This window comes from Lemur catta, chromosome 11 (assembly GCF_020740605.2).
Source record: "Lemur catta isolate mLemCat1 chromosome 11, mLemCat1.pri, whole genome shotgun sequence".
Lineage (NCBI taxonomy): Eukaryota > Metazoa > Chordata > Mammalia > Primates > Lemuridae > Lemur > Lemur catta.
The window spans coordinates 90814915-90832250 of record NC_059138.1 but is presented as its reverse complement, the minus strand read 5'-3'; the positions used below and the strand labels follow the sequence as shown (position 1 = coordinate 90832250).

The 17336-nt window shown below is 43.7% G+C and overlaps 1 protein-coding gene across 1 annotated transcript in view; it reads left to right on the top strand.

The window, feature by feature from the left end:
- The window catches only part of PKD1L1 (polycystin 1 like 1, transient receptor potential channel interacting), a 130236-nt gene extending 118195 nt beyond the window's left edge, over nucleotides 1–12041 (top strand). Inside the window, exons 58-61 of the mRNA XM_045564209.1 lie at nucleotides 271–501; nucleotides 4361–4522; nucleotides 5352–5522; nucleotides 11827–12041. Coding sequence (XP_045420165.1) covers nucleotides 271–501; nucleotides 4361–4522; nucleotides 5352–5522; nucleotides 11827–11952 — 690 coding nt within the window. The 3' untranslated portion in view covers nucleotides 11953–12041. The remainder of the gene's footprint in view (nucleotides 1–270; nucleotides 502–4360; nucleotides 4523–5351; nucleotides 5523–11826) is intronic.
- The last annotated feature ends 5295 nt before the right edge of the window (nucleotides 12042–17336 follow it).

Genomic DNA, 17336 nt, shown 5'->3' with positions numbered 1-17336 from the left:
CCCCTGAGAGAGGGGAGGGAAGCGCAGCCAGGGCTTGGAGGGCGGCGTGCTGGGCCTCGGGGTCGGGGTGCTGGGCGGGAGGAGAGGGGCCTGGGACGGGCGAGGGGCAGAGACCCGCCTTTAGGGCTTCCTAAGTCAGGAACGACGTGATCCACGCTCCCAAAACTGCTCCTCCAAACTTTCCGCTATTTTAAAGCCCTCAGAAGTCCCCAGTCTTGCACTCCTCGGAAGCAGCGACAGGGTCAGTCACCGGGGCTTTTCTCCCTGCAGCTGGGGGGGGCCCTGACGCTGGCTGCCCACGCCCACCTGCGCCGACTTCTGCTCCGCGCCTGGGCTCCGCCTCCCGGCACCCTCGCCGACGCCTTCCCAGGGCCACTGTTCCGCCTTCCAGGAGGGAGCCCCAAAGACTCACCCCTCGGCCTTTCCAGGGCCGACCGGAGGGCCGTGGCTTGGTACCGTGCGGCCCTTTGTGCAGTGACGGCCACGCTGTGTTTCGGAATGGTAGGTACCGCGTCCCAGACTGTGAGGTTAGGTTTGTACCCGGCTCCTCTGCTGTTGGGTGGCACCCTCTGGCCCACGAGGACAGTGTCAGGCTGCACAGGTCAGATCTCACGGTCGTGAATCCCTGAGGCCCATGTCACCTGCCCTGGGCAGAGGCCAGACACAGTCGATTTGACTTTCCTTTAGCCTAGAACTGTTCAGCAATACAGCAGCCACCCAGGCTGCCGTCTCCTCCAGGAAGCCTGCCTGGCCCCCACCCTGTGTTGAATGACATCTCTTCTCACCCTGAGCTTCATCTCACGGAATCCCACGCTGCTGCAGGGGTATCTTTTCCCTTGTCTTTCCATTTTATCGAAGTTCCACTCCCATCAGCCAGCCTCCACTGGACACGTTCTCCGGGTTGGGGCCGAGTGAAGGATGGGGCTCCCTGTTTCATGCCCTCCTATTGGTCCATCACTGGCGAATCTAGTCACGTCACCCCCGGCTTAAACTCCTTCAGCAGATGAAGTTTTCCCATAACCTTGCCCCACCACACCCACCTGGGGCTAACAGAGTTAGCAAATAAAACCGGACACCCAGTTACAGTTAAATTTCAGTAAACAATGAATACGTTGTTAGTGTTAGTAAGCCCCCTTTAACATAAACAGTTCAGACATATTTGTGTTAAAAAGTATCTGTTGTTGACATGAAATGCCATGTAACTGGGCGTCCTGCATTTCGCCCCTCGCCGCCTCAGCCCCCACCTGCTCTGCCCAGCTCCCCCCGGTCCTGCCCAGGGCTGCGGCGTCCACATCTCCGGCGGGGGGCCCGGTGCCTCTATTTCCAGAAAGTTTTGCAGGTGTTCTGTTGACGTTGGGAACCCTACTCTGAGCTTGACTAGGCCTGATGGTGTGCCATATACACCTGTTGTAGATGCTTGCTGTATACACTTGTTCTGTACACTGTGCCTTCCACCAACACATGCCTTTCCCCCTGGATCCCTCCCCTGCGCCCCAGGGTGCTAAGTCCTCCTCACTCCTACAAGACATCAGTGTGTGTCCCCTCTAGAGCTTTCTTGGCACCACCCCAAGATCCCAGCCAGCTGGTCCCCCCTGGACCCCCAATGGCTCTGGGCATGATTGCTCGCCGCACTCATTGCCCTGTGCTGTCGTTTTCTGTCCCTTGGTGTGCCTGACACATTGTAGGGTGTGTCCCATTAAGAGGGTATTCAGTGAGTTGAATATTCATGCCTCCTAAGTGGGTTAAAATTCTCTTCAATCCTTAAAAATCTACCAGTATTCTAGTTGAGTAGAGTGAAAACTAGAAGTGATTGCTCATGTTCGCACCTTGACAACACCCAGAACTGAGTCCTTTGCTGCTTCTCATGCTCCTTGCTCCCTACTCTCTGCTCACCCATCCACACAACCACCCTTCCATCTACCTGTCCATCCGCCCCTTCACCCCGTAACCCACCCACAACTCACCCAACTAGTTACCTCTGTCTACGCACCCTTCCATTCCTTCACCTGTCCATCCATCCATCCATCCGCTCATCTGTTCATTCACGCACACATTGGACAGTTACTCAAAAATGCCCATAGGATTCAGGCAGTGGTGAAACACAGATAACAGCTGGTTCCTGCCTCAGGGAGCTCACAATCCACAGGGGAAGACTGAAATAAACAAATAATTATAGCAATTTTTACATTTTGAATGCAGTTCTGTTATTGCATATGTGATTTGTATTTTCTCTCAGCCTGTGTGGCTTGCCCTTTTATTTTCTTAACAGTGTCTTTACAGAGCAGAAATTGTAAATTTTGATAAAGGCCAATTTTTCAATTTTTTCTTTTATTTTGTTTTGCTTTAGGTATCATAGCTAAAAAGGGATTGCCAAACCCAACATCACATATACTTTCTCCTATTTTTTTTCCTAGAACTTTTATAGTTTTTTGTTTTACATTTAAGTTGATGATCTGTTTTGATTTCATTTCAGTATAAGATGTGAGGTATGGATCAGAGTTCATGTTTTTTATAAATGAATATCCGATTGTTCCAGCACCATTTTTTAAAAGAATATCCTTACTTTATCAGAGTGGTCCCGTGCAACTGACCGCGTCCGTGGGTCTGTCTGGGTTCTGTCTTCTACTTCGCTGACCTTCCCTTTGCCAGCCCCGCCCTGTCTTGAGTACTGTAACTCTGTGCCAGTCCTGCAACGACACAGATGAGTCCTCCAAATCTGTTCTTTTTCGGTTTGGCTATTCTAGCTCTTTTGCCTTTCCATATAAGCTTTAGAATCACCTTGTCAGTATTGAAAAAAGAAGAGTCACGCTGAGATTTTGATTGAGATTGCTGTGGATGTATAAACCAAATTTGGGGAGATTTGGCATCTTAATAATATTAAGTTTTTTAATCCTAGAATCCTGTTATGTCTCTCCATTTATTTAGGTCATCTTTGGTTTCTTTCATCACTGTTTTATGGTTTTCAGCATGCAGGTCCCGCATAAGTATATGTAGTTTTAAAGCCTAGCTAAAATTCAAAAAGCAAGGAACTTAGATCAGAGACTCATTTGTTCTTCCTAAGGAGACCAAGAAATCTTCACACAGCAGGAGAGGTGTTGGACTTGAGCCTCAGTGAGGAGTTCAGCTCATGGCCATGGCTGGGAGTGGCATTTAGGCAGGGGGTACAAGGACAGGGCCACACTGGAGTCCAGGGTTGAGCAGACATTGTTTGAAAAGGGTAGTTGAGACCAGGAGTAGAGGGCCTTGGACGTCAGACTAGGGCACTTGGACTGTATTATCTGAAACAGGGAGCTAATACTGCCTGGGGTCTCTGAGACCAAGGACAAGGCCTTGCTGTCCAGCGTGGCTGTTTTGCTGGTAAAACCTGGAGGCCTCAGAGCTACGTACAACTCTCTGTATAACCGTTCCCTGTCCTCTCTGGCTCCTGAGCATCCCTGCAGAGTTCTGACACGTTGTCAGGGGTACGAGGGATTTGGGGGCTGATCAAGGACAAGGAGATGACCATGATAGACAGTAACACACAGGATTTATTTGGGTGGTATTTTGACAGGTTTCCATGTGGGAGAACTCCCTCATTCTATGAAACTGTCCAGCAGCTTACAGCATAGGGGACAGGGAAGCAGGGCAAGGGAGACCTCGGGGGAGAGGCCACCAGAGCGGCAGCTAACCAGTACAAAGGGTGTCACTTGGCAGCACGCAGGGGAGGCTCTGGGTCAGAGAGCTCCTAGGGCGATGGCTTGGGGACCTTGGAACCTTATAATGGATAACAGCTGTCCCATGAGATTTGGCAGAGTGTGTAAAGCAGACAGGCTCTAAATAGCTAAAATTTGCTTGTTTGAGCTATTTTTAAGACAATTAGATGTATAAAAATTTGGGTTTGGTACCAGCAGGCCTTTGCGTTAACAGCTCTCAGCCTGCAGAGAAGCAGCCACCCGAGGGCCGATAGCAGAGGCCGCTCTTGGCCCACGTGTGGAAGCCACATGAAGACACGACAGGCTGCTGGGCCTGTGGCCCTTTCTCACCCCCCTGGCATGGCACACGCTCTTGCGTGAGGCTCACCCACAGCGCGGTGTGGCTCACGGGGATGCTGAAACGAAGATTTTATAGCATGTTGATAATCTGGTCCTCAACTGTTAGATATTGGAAACATCCTTTATAATACGATTAATTTCCATTTCTGAATTTGTCATACTGCCATGTAGTTCAATTCAGGAGCAGTATTTTCCTGATTTTTTTTAACCGAGAAATTACCATCTTACCAAAGGTTAAAATAACATTATCAGATATAGTTTCCCAAATTAACAAAGCTACTTTTTAGTTTGCTAACATGAAATTTTGTTTATTTTTTTCTCTTCCCCAGCTGAGAGGTTCCCTCATGTCTTTAACCCGAAGAAGAAAATCTTTTCAAAGCAAATGTCTCCTGAGACTTAAAGATGTCACTGCTTACACATGGGGGAAGGCCCTCACCTTCTTGGGACTAGAAATACCAAAGCTGGAAGAGACTGAGACGGTTGAGAACCACGTAAGCTGCAGGTCTTGGATTAATGAGCACGACAGCACTGTCACGTGACGGTTTCTTTTCAGAATTTTGCTCTCTGTGATCAAAGCATGATTGTGTCTCTGTGCCAAATACATTGCAAAGCCATACAATTGGTTTTCAATCATAGTGGAACTCACAGAATTTTCCCTGGAAATTCTAAAGCAATTTATAGTATTCTCCTCCAGTAGCTTACTGTATTCATACAATGACCCTGTATGATGGGAAGGGTAGAGTTTATGGTATTCCCCAGGACACAAACACACTGTACTCTGTCCACTTTAGAGTTAGTCATTTGCATTTGGTACCTGCCACCAAACCCAACCCTCTCCCCAAAACATGCAGCCTTAGGCACATTGTCTGAGTTCAGCCATCCAGACAGGAATGCAAACAAATCAAACCAGATATTTGCACACTGAATACCCAACTGTCTTCCATGGCCAATATTTAGACATCACCCAGTGCAGTTCTGAAGCTGTTCATATGTGATCATGATGTTGTACATTTTAATAGGTCTTTACTGGCTGTCATATGCTTCCCCAGCCATTAGTGACTTTAAATCCATTCAATAGTCCTTTATAGAGGCATTTTTAACCCTAGCACTTATGTGCATAGCTTTACCTGTACGTTGTAAATGAGGCCACTGAGATATAGAGATATAAGAGACAGGCCCAGCACCCAGATCTTCTGACTCCAGGGTCCAGTATGTTTTCGAACATAGCATAATGCCATCTAGAGTTGGTATGCCTAAGTGCTCAGATAATGAGGAAAGAAGGAAATTTAGGATCTTGAAAACAAATTTTCTTCCTTTCAGAATTACTACCTGGATGAATGTGAAAATCTGTTAGATGAACTTCTGATGAAGATTAACTGTTTGTCCGACAGCCTACAACACCCTCTTCTGGAAAAACCATCCAACAGTATAAGGGAGGCAAGGGCAGAAGACAGTCCCTTGGTGGGCATTTCTAGTTATCACACTACTGAGGTAAGACTATGCAAAATTATTTATGTCAGTTTTCTTTATAGTAAATTTTTATAGAGTTTTAACGGAAGTTTAGAATAGCAGTTGTTCCAATTCATGAGCCCCATTTGCATACAGATGTATCTATCTATCTCCATCCTCCTAAGAAATATCTATGGGCCAGAACATGACCAGTAATCCCAAGAACAGATGCCAAGTACAGTGAAGATCAGACCAAAAGGAGAAAGGATGCTGCCACTCCTAAGAGCACACAGAATTCTCTGAATTAGACAGCCTATCTGAAGGGGCCAACCAAAGACCCCTGGTTTGAAAGAAAAGATTATAGAACAAAAAATAGTTAAAAGAATCACCCTGAACCCTAATGCCACAGAGTTCTGGGGACATAGGACATAGGCTAAACATGCAGGAAGCTGTTTGTTGATATGGGCACTGAGAGGAGGAATCACTGGGGGCTCACAGACCTAGAGTCACACCTCTTGCCAACTAAAGAAAAATCAACACAAATGCACACACCACGTGCTAGGTACACAGTAAAAAGGGAAAGTGAGTACGTTCCAGTGGTAACTTCCCTGAGATCCAGAGAGAGAATCTGCTTGCCCAGAGCAATCACATCCGCACGTCTATGTGGCAATGAAGTGCTTCCTGAAGGGACAGGAGAACACGAGGTACCTGCTACAAGCTCTGTCCCGGCCCCCTGGCCTAATAGCAACTACCTGGGGAAGCACTCCCCCTCGCAGAGATGAACTTGCACATGGAGAGAGCACTGGTAACAACAAACAGAAATTGTTATTGCAATCCAATGCAAACCTGCTGCAGGAAAAAGCTGTAAAAAGTAAAAATGACCAAAAAAGAAGGAGCTGAAGATCATACCTTTGAAAACAATTGCCACAGACAGGCAAAAATTATAACCAAGAAACTCTCCATACAAAGCACAAATTAGTGGGAAAAAAAGCCTCTTTGAAATGAGAATTCAAAGCCAAGATGAAATAAAAAGACAAAGAATGAATTGACAGAATTGAAGAAACAAATGGAAAAGAAAAAAGATGCCAGAAATACAGACAAAGAAAAAAATATATATAATGGATTCACAGAAAAGTGAATGAAATATATGGATGACAGTTTTGAGAAAACTCAGGGAAAAAACAGTTAAAATTGATTTTAGGAAAAATAATAAACATGGAAATCAGACAAGGAAGGATATGCATAAGATAAGGAAAAGTACGTATAATTAGTGTCTCCTCCCAAGAAAAGCCCAGAAAATTTGCAAGGAAATAAATATTTAAAGATTTAATTTTTAAAAATGTTCCTCAAAAAAGGATATAGACCTATATACTTAAAAAAGAACTGTGTCCTCCAGGAGAAATGGATTCAGATCTATTAAAACTAGAACATATCTAGTAACATCACTGGATTTAGAAAAAAAGTTAATCCTACTGAAATCCAGATATCTCCTTACCCCCCAAAATCAAGTCACCTCCAAGTGATTTTAAATTATTTAAATTATTTAAAAATTATTTATTATTATTTTAATCATATAAAACTATTTAAATGCATATATCCATAGAGAAAGTTGGGCAACTGATAGGAAAAGCATAATTTTTATAGAATAGGAAATATAATGACCAATTTTATAAAAAAAATTAGAAGAGAAAATTTATAGACAGGAAAGGTAGCATTTACTACATTTGTAAAATGAAAATAATGAAAAAATTTAATAAAAAATTTTAGAACATAATTGTATACATTTATATTTATACCATAAGGTTAATATTGGTTTTTCTGGATGATAGAATTAAAACAAAGAACAATATACACTGCTAATTAGTGCTTAGAAGAAAATCAATCATGTGGCGCAACAAAAAATAAAAGCAAACCATGTATTTGACTCAGACAGGAACAGTTCACACATACCCACACACACACACACACACACACACACACACACACACACACAAGCACACATACTCACAGAGACACACACACACACAGACACATATCCACAGAGACACACACACACACACACACATATCCACAGAGACACACACACACACACATACCCACAGAGAGACACAGACACACACACACACACACACACACAGACACACACACAGCAAAGCAGAAGGAAGGAAGGAAGTTGTAAGGATGCAAGCCTAATAATATAATGAAATCAGCACCAAAATGAAGTTGTTCAAGAGAGGATTCTTTTAACAAACAATTAAATTGATAAATTATTAGCTAATATATAGCTAAATATGATGAAAAAGTGACTGTAATAAATATAAAAAATAAAAATGAGAAAGGGAAAGTAACTTTAAGGAAATTAAATGAATTATAAAAAACCCTGGAAATAGAGAACAGTTATCAATGTTCATTATGTCCAACTGACTTGAGCGGGGATAGAAATCTGAAACGGTATTTGAAGATCTGTCCCTCCAAAAGCACCAGCCCAGATGGTTCCACAGGTAAAACACACCAAACGATTAAGAAATGTGTATCTCCAGGATGCTCTTCAAACCGTTCCACAGCAGAGATGGAAGAAACGCTTCCAAATACATTTTTATGAAACAAAGAATTTACTGATATAAAAACTGGGAAAAATATCCCAGATTTATTTTTTAAAAACCCAATACATGCCAGTCTTATTGATTTTGATACCAAAAAATCTAAATAAAACATTTGCAAGTAGGATTTAGCAGTGGATTAAAAGAATAATATCCTGTGATCATGAGTATTAAATCAGAAATACAAACATTTTAATATTAAAAATATATTAATAACCTTCACCAAAAAAAGACAAACTATCATTTGATTTTCTCCAAGGTTGCATTTGCTAAAATCAACATCCATTCCTAATTTTTAAAACATACTTTTAATAAAAATGAAATTGATATAATTTTTTAAAAATAAGAATATATCTCAAGCTAAAAGCCAGTACTAAGCCTAATGGTACAACACCAGAGGCTTTCTAGGGAGGTTAAGGACAGGAAAAGATTGTGGATTCGAAAGTCCTACAGGAGCATTTATTTTTAAGGGATAGGCCTCATCTCATTCCTGTAAGCAAAGTTATACATTTTATAACTCATATAACTAGCGGGAACTTTACATTTGTAATATGTTGAGCAGTCTTTTATATACACAACACACGCTACTGTGAGTCCTTACATGCTCACAATCTATAGTAACCTCCACCAATTTCCTAAGGCTCAGAAAATAACGTAACTCAAACGATTGTGAAGGCTTGGAGTTGTGTCTTTGCACTTAGAACCTGCTGTTCTTGGGTATGAGGTGGGCAGTTTCAGCAGCATTGCAGTCACCAATTTTAGTTTGATTCCCCGGGAAAACACAAATCTTTCTGGACTGTCACTTTATGAGGCATTTACCAAAAGTGCGTTTCACAGGAAGTCAGTGCTGCCAGGGGCGGCCTCTCTCCCCTGGCTCCCAGGTGGGTCTCTGCCCGCAGAACTCGAGTTTCTGCAACACGAGTCTAGCTGGGCTCTGCTGGGAGGAAGGAGGAGTGTAATTGGAATTGGAACAGGCCACGCAGGCTGGACTTCACAGAACAGACCCTCTTTTGTGTGCTGGGAGCTGAGGAAACAATCTGTTTGAATTTCCTAACTTCAGGGCAGTTGTTTCTTCATCTTAACCATTAATAATTAAGATTTGTATCTTTATAAACTAGAGGGATTGGATGCCTGGAGCTATCAATAACCACCTACAAATCATACTGTTCTTTGTAGTTTTTAAATGACTCATGGCAACAAAATGCTGTGGGCTGCCAGCCCCCACCTTCCGCTCCCTGCCAGCTCAGCTCCCTTAGCGTTTGCCTGCGGCTTCTGCCCCTCAGCCCTGCAGACTGGGGCGGGGAGGCCAGCGCCCAGCCAGGGGCCACGGCTCCCTGGGCAAAAGGACTTTGTTCCCTGGTGGCTCCTTCCCAGGGCCCAGCGCTGACTCACTGTTTGCAGGCGCTGGCCGGCCCCAGTGCGGGTATGCAGCTGAGGGGTTCCAGGAGGGTTTTTTACCCCACATATCTTCCTCTTGGTTTGTTTTTGTGAAAACAGTTGAGGGAGGCAGGAACATCGAGAAGGGAGGGCCTGACTTCAAGGTACAAAATCTGCCCAAGCGATTTTTGGCTCCCCCTCCCCTGCCTTTTTTTTTTAAGTATATTTCCTTAGCATCCACCTGCCAGGGGGGAGTTGAGTTTTGTCTAAGGGTGGAAAATCTGCGCTCACCTCCGCATTTGGGATCCCCAACCCTGTCGACGTGGGTGTGCAGAGTTTGGCTGCTGCACAAACTCCACGCCCTGTTTACAGCACGGCCAGCCCTGGGGACACTGCGGGTCAGTGTAACTCGGGAGTGGGAGGCAGTCCAGAAGGTCACTTTTCTCTCAGCTTCTTCCCTTAACTTTGCCAGTTTGTGGAATAGCAGAAGATTTAGAATACTTAGCCCTGGTCACAGAAACCTGACTGCTAAAGAAATTTACTGAGCCTCTTCCTCTTATGGAGTAGTTTTTATAATTATAGTCCGATCTTGTGAACTCACTGAATCTTCAGTGACTCACTTCTAACTGATGGTGCAGGATATCTGAACATACTAAGAAAATATCAACTCAGCCTGAACATACAGAAAATACCTACTCCTGATACACATGGAGGTCAGACGGGTCTGCGGGTTGAGCAACTCGGGAGTGTGATGGAGGTTTGACCTCTGGGTGACTGTGGCAAGTAACTTAGCTTCTTCATGCCTTTGTGTCCTGATTGGGGCTTAACCTCTGGCTGGGAGACTGGCAATTAACTTAACTGTTTCACACCTCTGTGTCCTGCTCTGTAAAGGGAGGACTTTAGTGGCACCTCCCTCAGAGGCCACTGCGAGGGGTGAATGAGTTAGCGTCTGCATAGTGTAAGTGCTCTCCCTGGGTTTAGTACAGATTATTAAAACCAAGTTTTAAGATTCGTTCATCCATCAAGTGTTTTTGTGTGGGGCACAATTCTAGGGTCTTGGGATTCAACAATAAACAACATTGACTTGAAAGTAACCTATGTCCACCAAGAAGACACAATATTCCTAGAACTTGGAAAATGCAACTCTCAAAATTATGGGCAAAACTCTGGGCAACTGTTTGTGCCTACCTAGATCTCTGTATGATGTGTTTCTTACCTGAAGCTGAGACGGGCCATTCATGACGCAAACATTAAATTAAAATGAGGTGTGCTCTCGGAGAATGCAGCCCGTTATTCACAAGATTTAGTCAATATGTAAAGGGCCAGGGTGTTCCTGGATTTGACTAAAAGTGGTCTTTCAAACCCGATCTTGCATCCTGGTTCTGCCCTCGCTAGCTGAGTTGGGGCTCATTACTTCCCTGTGCCACTGTGCCTTCCGCAGAGCCCAGTGCTCCGTAAGTGTCTGGTAAACTGATTATTGAGCAAAAAGAAGCAAGGGGCAATGTATACAGATAGCAAGAGGGCAGATGATACTGCCAGTAGGGCCAGACATTGATAAGTGGCTCTGCATAAAGGGGTCCGAGTGCTTCTGAATCGTTCTTGTAACTTTTTTGGTAAGTCTGAAATTATGTCCAAATGAAAAGCTTTTAAGAAGCTATTGTATTACTCAAGTAAGGAGATGACAAAATAATAGAGTCACAGTTGTAAGATATGATTCATTTTAATGGTGTTTGTTGTTTCTTTCTAAGCTTTTCTGTGTTTCTAAGTATATCTTGGAGTTTTTCCCCTGACGGACATCACAAGAAAAGCTAATTAAAATAAAAGAACTGTTTAGATATGATTTACAAATACTTAATATATTAGAAGTGAAAATAACGGAAAACCCAGACAGAAAAGTGGAAGCAGACAGCCTTCTGAAATGAATTTTCTCTGCTTTCACGGATTGTACTAAGACTGCCCGTGACGACTTCACAAGAAGGAGTGTTTTTGTGGCTGGTGATTCATTCTCTCCTGGCAGACAGAGCTCCAATAAAGTTGAAATATCATTGTTAATCCCTTTTCATTTAGATGTGTGCTAGAGTGGCACTTGAGGCTCTAAGGATATAAACCAGGGCTTCTGTGTTACTGTGACCCCGTAATTCATTTACTCAACCCGAATTGTCGCCTAGTGGGGTCAAGAAAGTGAAACTGAATTCTCAAGGACTAAAACGCACTATCAGCTGGCTTCTTTCTGAAGAAGTCCCTATTTCAGTTTGGAGCCTTACAAACTACAATTATTTTCCAAGGTAATACGTAAAATACTGTATTAGTAAATGTATGCTAGGGCTGCTGTAACAAAGTACCACAAATACAAATTTATTCTTTCGCAGTCTGGAGGCCAGAAGTCCCAGGTCAAGGTGTCACAGGGCCATATGCAGCGGATGGATCTGTTCTCCGAGCTTCTCCTTTTATCACAGTCATACTGGACCAGGACCCACCCTAATGACCTTATCTGAACTTGATCATCTTCAAAATAAGGTCCCACTCACTGGTGCTGGGGATTAGCACTCCACTAGCTATTGGGGAGGGGACAAATCAACCCATAGCAAACACAGTTAAGCAAATGTCAATATCTGAAGACAAATGTTACAGTTTTTCATTAATTTCAAAATTTTCAAGAAACTTAATTCCACTAATCTGACAAAAGTAAAACAAAATACTCAAAAAAATTTGCAATTTGTTTCACTCTGTGTAGATCTCAACTTACAGATGCCTTTATAGGGGTGATGTTTGTACATTAGTACATGTTGATTATCATAAAAATTATAAAACGAGTGGATCATCTTGAGTTCTTTCACTCTGGAAAAGATGAAATAATAACCAAAGGTGAAATTTTGGAGGCCATTTTAAATAACAAGTTCAAACAGAACTACACTTGGATCTTCCATAAAACACCACATGGTTATCAGCATGTCTTCCCGGTGCCTTCCTACGCTGGCAAACACAGGGACATAGGAGAGCCTCTGAGGTCGGGAGCCCCTGTTACCTCCTCCTTGGGTAAGTGACTCATTCATGTGGGATAAAATCACAGAGAGTCCTCTAGGACACGCCTCATCCATGCCACCAGCACAGCACCTGTAGGGAAAGGTTTATTCTACTCTCCTAGCAGTTTGGAAGTGACTGTCTATCTTGGGCAAATTCTAATGCAGCAGTTCCCACATTGGTATTGCACTAGCAGGTATGTATTGAATAGTTTATTACTCAACATAAAGTTGCAAGTCTTGGCAGTTAATTAGTTTTAAGCAGGACCAAGGAGAAGGAGAGTTAGAGCAGATTCAAAGGTTTCCCTATGGCAAGGCCAAGTTCACTCAACCGGCATTGCACTAGATTTTTCTTCAGCGGAACAAAAAGAGTCCAAGTTACTGTTAGCATACACGGTGTGACACATCCAAAAATGTCATCATTCACTGCACCAGCATAGGGATTTATTTTGATCTTCAGAATTCAACTAAATGTAGAATGTAGTTGTGCAAATCTCTGGGACTGCGGGAAGGAATCTTATTCCGTGCTGACTTTCTTGGCTTTTCTTGCCATTATAAACTTCCTCTATAAAGGAACTGGTTAAATATTACTGAAATACTAGCCCTTGCTTCAAAAAAGTAGAGACCTCACAAAAGCTTCTCGGCAGTTGTCCTGAGTTGAGTAATTTTCCAAGGATTTGTGCTTGCTGGGGCCTCCTTCACGCAGTCTTACCTTCGTAAGTTACTGTGTTTTTTTGGGCCATCATTCTGGTCCCATTGCCAGGCAGGAGCAAGGAAACTTGATTATAAAAGTTCAGGAATGTGCACTGACCTTTGAAGGACCTATCAACACCCTGCAGCCTGCAGAAGGTGAACATCTTTTTTCACAAACTGGGTAATGTAATGTATAACTCTCCCAGGCAGCTGGTTTCCTGGATGGTGAGTCAGAGGGGAGAGGGAGGAACTGGACGCCTTAAGCAGAAGGCGGCTGCACTGTGCGGCCACAGCAGGCTAGACCAGGTGGTCCTCGCAGCCGGGAGGACGCCCAGATGCCTGGAACAGAACAGATCCCAGAATAGACTCACACAGATACGCCCAGCTCATTTTGACAAAGGTGCTAAAGCAATTCAAGGAAGGAAGGATGGTATTTTTAACAATGTTGCTAGAGCAATTGGACATCCAGAAGCAAAAGAAAAAAACAAACAATGAACTTTGACCGACACCTCAGGCCTTATACAAACATAACTCAGAATGGATCATGGCCTTAAATGCAAAACATAAAGCTATAATACTTAGGGGGGGAGAGCAGAGGAGAAAATCGGAACAATCCAAAAAAGAAAAAATAAATTAGAAACTTAAAAATTTTTGCTCTGCCAATGACCTTGTTAGAAGGATAAAAGGACAATCTACAGATTGGCAGGAAATATTTGCAAAGCACATATTCAATAAAGGACTAGTATCTAGAATATATAAGAATCCTCAGAACTCACTAGTAAAAATACAAATAATCTAGTTAGAAAGTGGAACCAAAAAATGAATAGACATTTCACTGAAGAGGATGTACAAATGGCAAATAAACACAAGAAAAGATGTGAACATCACTAGCTATTAGGGAAATGCAAATTCAGACCACGGTGACATATCACTACATACCTTGGAGAGACTAAAATAAAAAATAGTGACAACTAAATGTTGGTGAGGACAGAGAGACTGCGTCACTCACACATCACTGGTGGGAATGCAAAATGGAAATGAGTTTGGCAGTTTCTTATAAAATGAAACAATACTTATGATCCAGAAACTACTTGGATCATTGATTGCAGAGAAATGAAGACATACATTTACACAAAACCTGTGCATGGCTCTCCATAGCAGCTGTATCTGCAGCACCTCTGAACTGGAACCTCCCAGAGAGCATTCATTGTCTGAACGGCTGAACAAACCATAGTCCCTTCATGCTGTGGACTAGTACTCAGCAATGAAGAGGAACAGGCTGTTGGTACAATCTGGGTGAATCTCCAGGGAACTACACTGAGTGCAAATCGCCAATCTCAGAAGGTTGCATACTATATGATTCAACTTATACAACATTTTTAAAGTGACAAAATGACAGAAGTGGAGAGCAGTTCGTAGTTGTCCAGGGTCAAGGATGGGGAGTAGGGAAGGGAGGTGTGTGTATAAAAGGGCATCGGGAGGGATCGTGGTGATGGAATTAATTGTGTCAATGTCAGTATCCTGGCTGGCATATTGTCCTGTAGTTTTCCAAGATGTGACCATTGAAGAAAATTTAGTAAAAGGGATATAGGATTTTTCTGTATTATTTCTTACACCTGCATGTGAATCTACAATTATCTCAAAGTAAAAAATCTAATTAAAAATAATTTAAGGTTATTATAGCATGCAAAATTAAAATAAATTGAAATCGTATTAACTTGAAAACTAATAGATATATTAATGATTTTTCTGACAGAGAAGAGAATGGCCCTAATCAGAAATGCGCAATTCAAGAGCTGTTCCTGCACACCTCCTTTCTCCAGCCCAGCCCATGGTTCTTCCTTGTCCCCAGGTAGCTTTTATGGGTGACATGTGCACCACGTGAAGGCATCTGAGCTCCCGCAGTAGATGGACGTCCTGAATTACTCTGCTTTCTACCCAGTGAGATTCCGGCCTTGGCTGTGGGCCCCAACACCATCTGCTCCCACTTACTGCTAGAGGGAAGAGGCTGTGTCATCTTAGTCTGTCAAGGTAGAATCATTCTTGGAAGCTGAAACATTCTGGGTTATTTGGGATCAGAGCAGTATGTTTCTGTCAAGCAAATATCTCCATCGAGAACACCAGTGGAAAATGTGGGTGGAAGAATGATCAGAGGATCTGGCCAAGACACAGCGGCTCGGGAGCTCGGCCTGAATTATGAGCCAGTTTCACGGATGGGTAGTTGAGCGAGCTGACAATTTGTTCCTGAGAAAACAGCACATTTCGGCGCATCTTAGCCATGAAAGTCTCACCAGTATTTTGAACAGCATCATGTCCCAGACACAAGTTGACAAAGGCAACTGAGTCTGCCAGTGACTGTGGAGACTCAAGCTGTCCACAGGCACCACCCTGATAACTTGATCTCTGGCCGCAGGTGAGGGGCCTGCTTGATTGAACCCGCGGCCGTCTGACCTGCAGGGAAAATGTCTGTCAGCTGTGTCTAATTTCTTCCACTTCTGGATCCATGCTTGCTGCCTTTGCCTTTAAAAATAAGTGCAAATGTTTGTGGTGCTGGGCAGGGGACAATGGTGTATTTGTGGTATTCTTTAGAGCAGGTAAGTTACTTCAGTGAAGACTAGGAAAAAAAATATATTTTCAAAGGTTTGAGATTATCTCCACAGGATACAATGTCCTAATTTAGTTACTGATGTAACTCGTTCTCTCAACATCCTTTTCTGAAAGGATATGGTCACCAGTGTCTGTTCTGTGAGCAAAACACTTTCCAAAATAAAAAGTCCTGCCTTGCATTCAAAGTGGTCGGCTCAAGGTGAGCGTGGCCTTGAGGTCAGCAGGAGGCTGCGTCCAGGCCTGAGCTGCTCTCGGGGCTGGGTCAGAGAAGACGTTCGTAGGGTGGAGGCCAGCCCTGAAAATCACCTTCTTGCAAGACTAAGGATTTCGTACAGGAAGTCATAAATCTCCTGTGTATAAGTGATACGTAGTCGCGTTGCAACTGCCCTAGTCTCTGTTCTAGACTTAAACACCTTGGAAGTTGGTAAGTCGTAGGTCAAAGACCTATTTATTAATATCTCCTCCACGGGTCTCATTAGTGTTCTTTATTTTAATCTTGGGTAACTTCACCTGTTGTAATTCTTTTGTTCCCTCCTGATGTGGAACCATAACCTGCTCCGTAAATTGCACCAAACAGAAGGTCTTTGCCCTGGAGTCAAAATTAATTCATTTAACCACGTCGCCATGTGAGAATCTTTCCTCCTGCCTCCACCCGGTGCCTTCATTCCCCGGCCTGAGCACCCTTACAACTCCCCACCTCTGTACCCATGGGATGTGGCCTTGAGTCGTCTCACCTGCTAGTTGACTCCTGGTGACTCTCCTCTGGCCCTGTTAGTGCTTTTTGTGTGTCCCCAGAATGATAAGCAATAGCCCAGGAGTGAGATGATTGGGAAGCATATGCTCGTGCTGGAGGCTGTGGCTCAGCAGCGGGCATCTCTGCCTCCCTCACTGCCGGAGCTGTGGCCGGGCCACAGCTGCAGCCCAGAGGCTATTTGCGTGCACCCTTGACTGAGTTTTCCCCACAGCCTCTGCAGAAATCAGCGAGTCCTGCTTCTGAGCCTGTTCCTGGAGACATCAGGCAGGCGCTTACTTCTTCATGCTCTTTTTTCTTCCTTGGGTGTAAGTGATGCCCGGAGAGAGTTTAGAAGCCTTGGGTTGAAGGTGGCAGAGCTGCCCTTCTGAGCTGGGAACTGCAGTGACTTCTCTGAGATTACCTAAGAAATGCACTTCTATTTTGCTCTGGGGGTGCGGAGGCTGTTTGTTACAGCAGCAGCACAATCTTTGCCTAATACATGATCTCTCACACGCCACACTTGCCTTAAAAACTGTACTTACATTAATGCAGCCCCAAATTACGTTATTACTAATAGTCTTTACAATGGTTTTGACAAAAAATAATGTAAAACATAACCCAAACAGACTGAAATTGTAAGGGACTATATTATCTCACAAAACCAGAAGTCCAGGGGTAGGGCAGAAGCCATGTCTGTGTTCTGCTGTGTGCTGGATTGGCCTCACGATGCCGGACACTGTCAGGTGTTATCATTAGATATGAGGAAACTCCTTCAGTAAGTCCCCAAGAAGAGTTCCTTTCACACTCATTCCTAAATTGCTCGTGC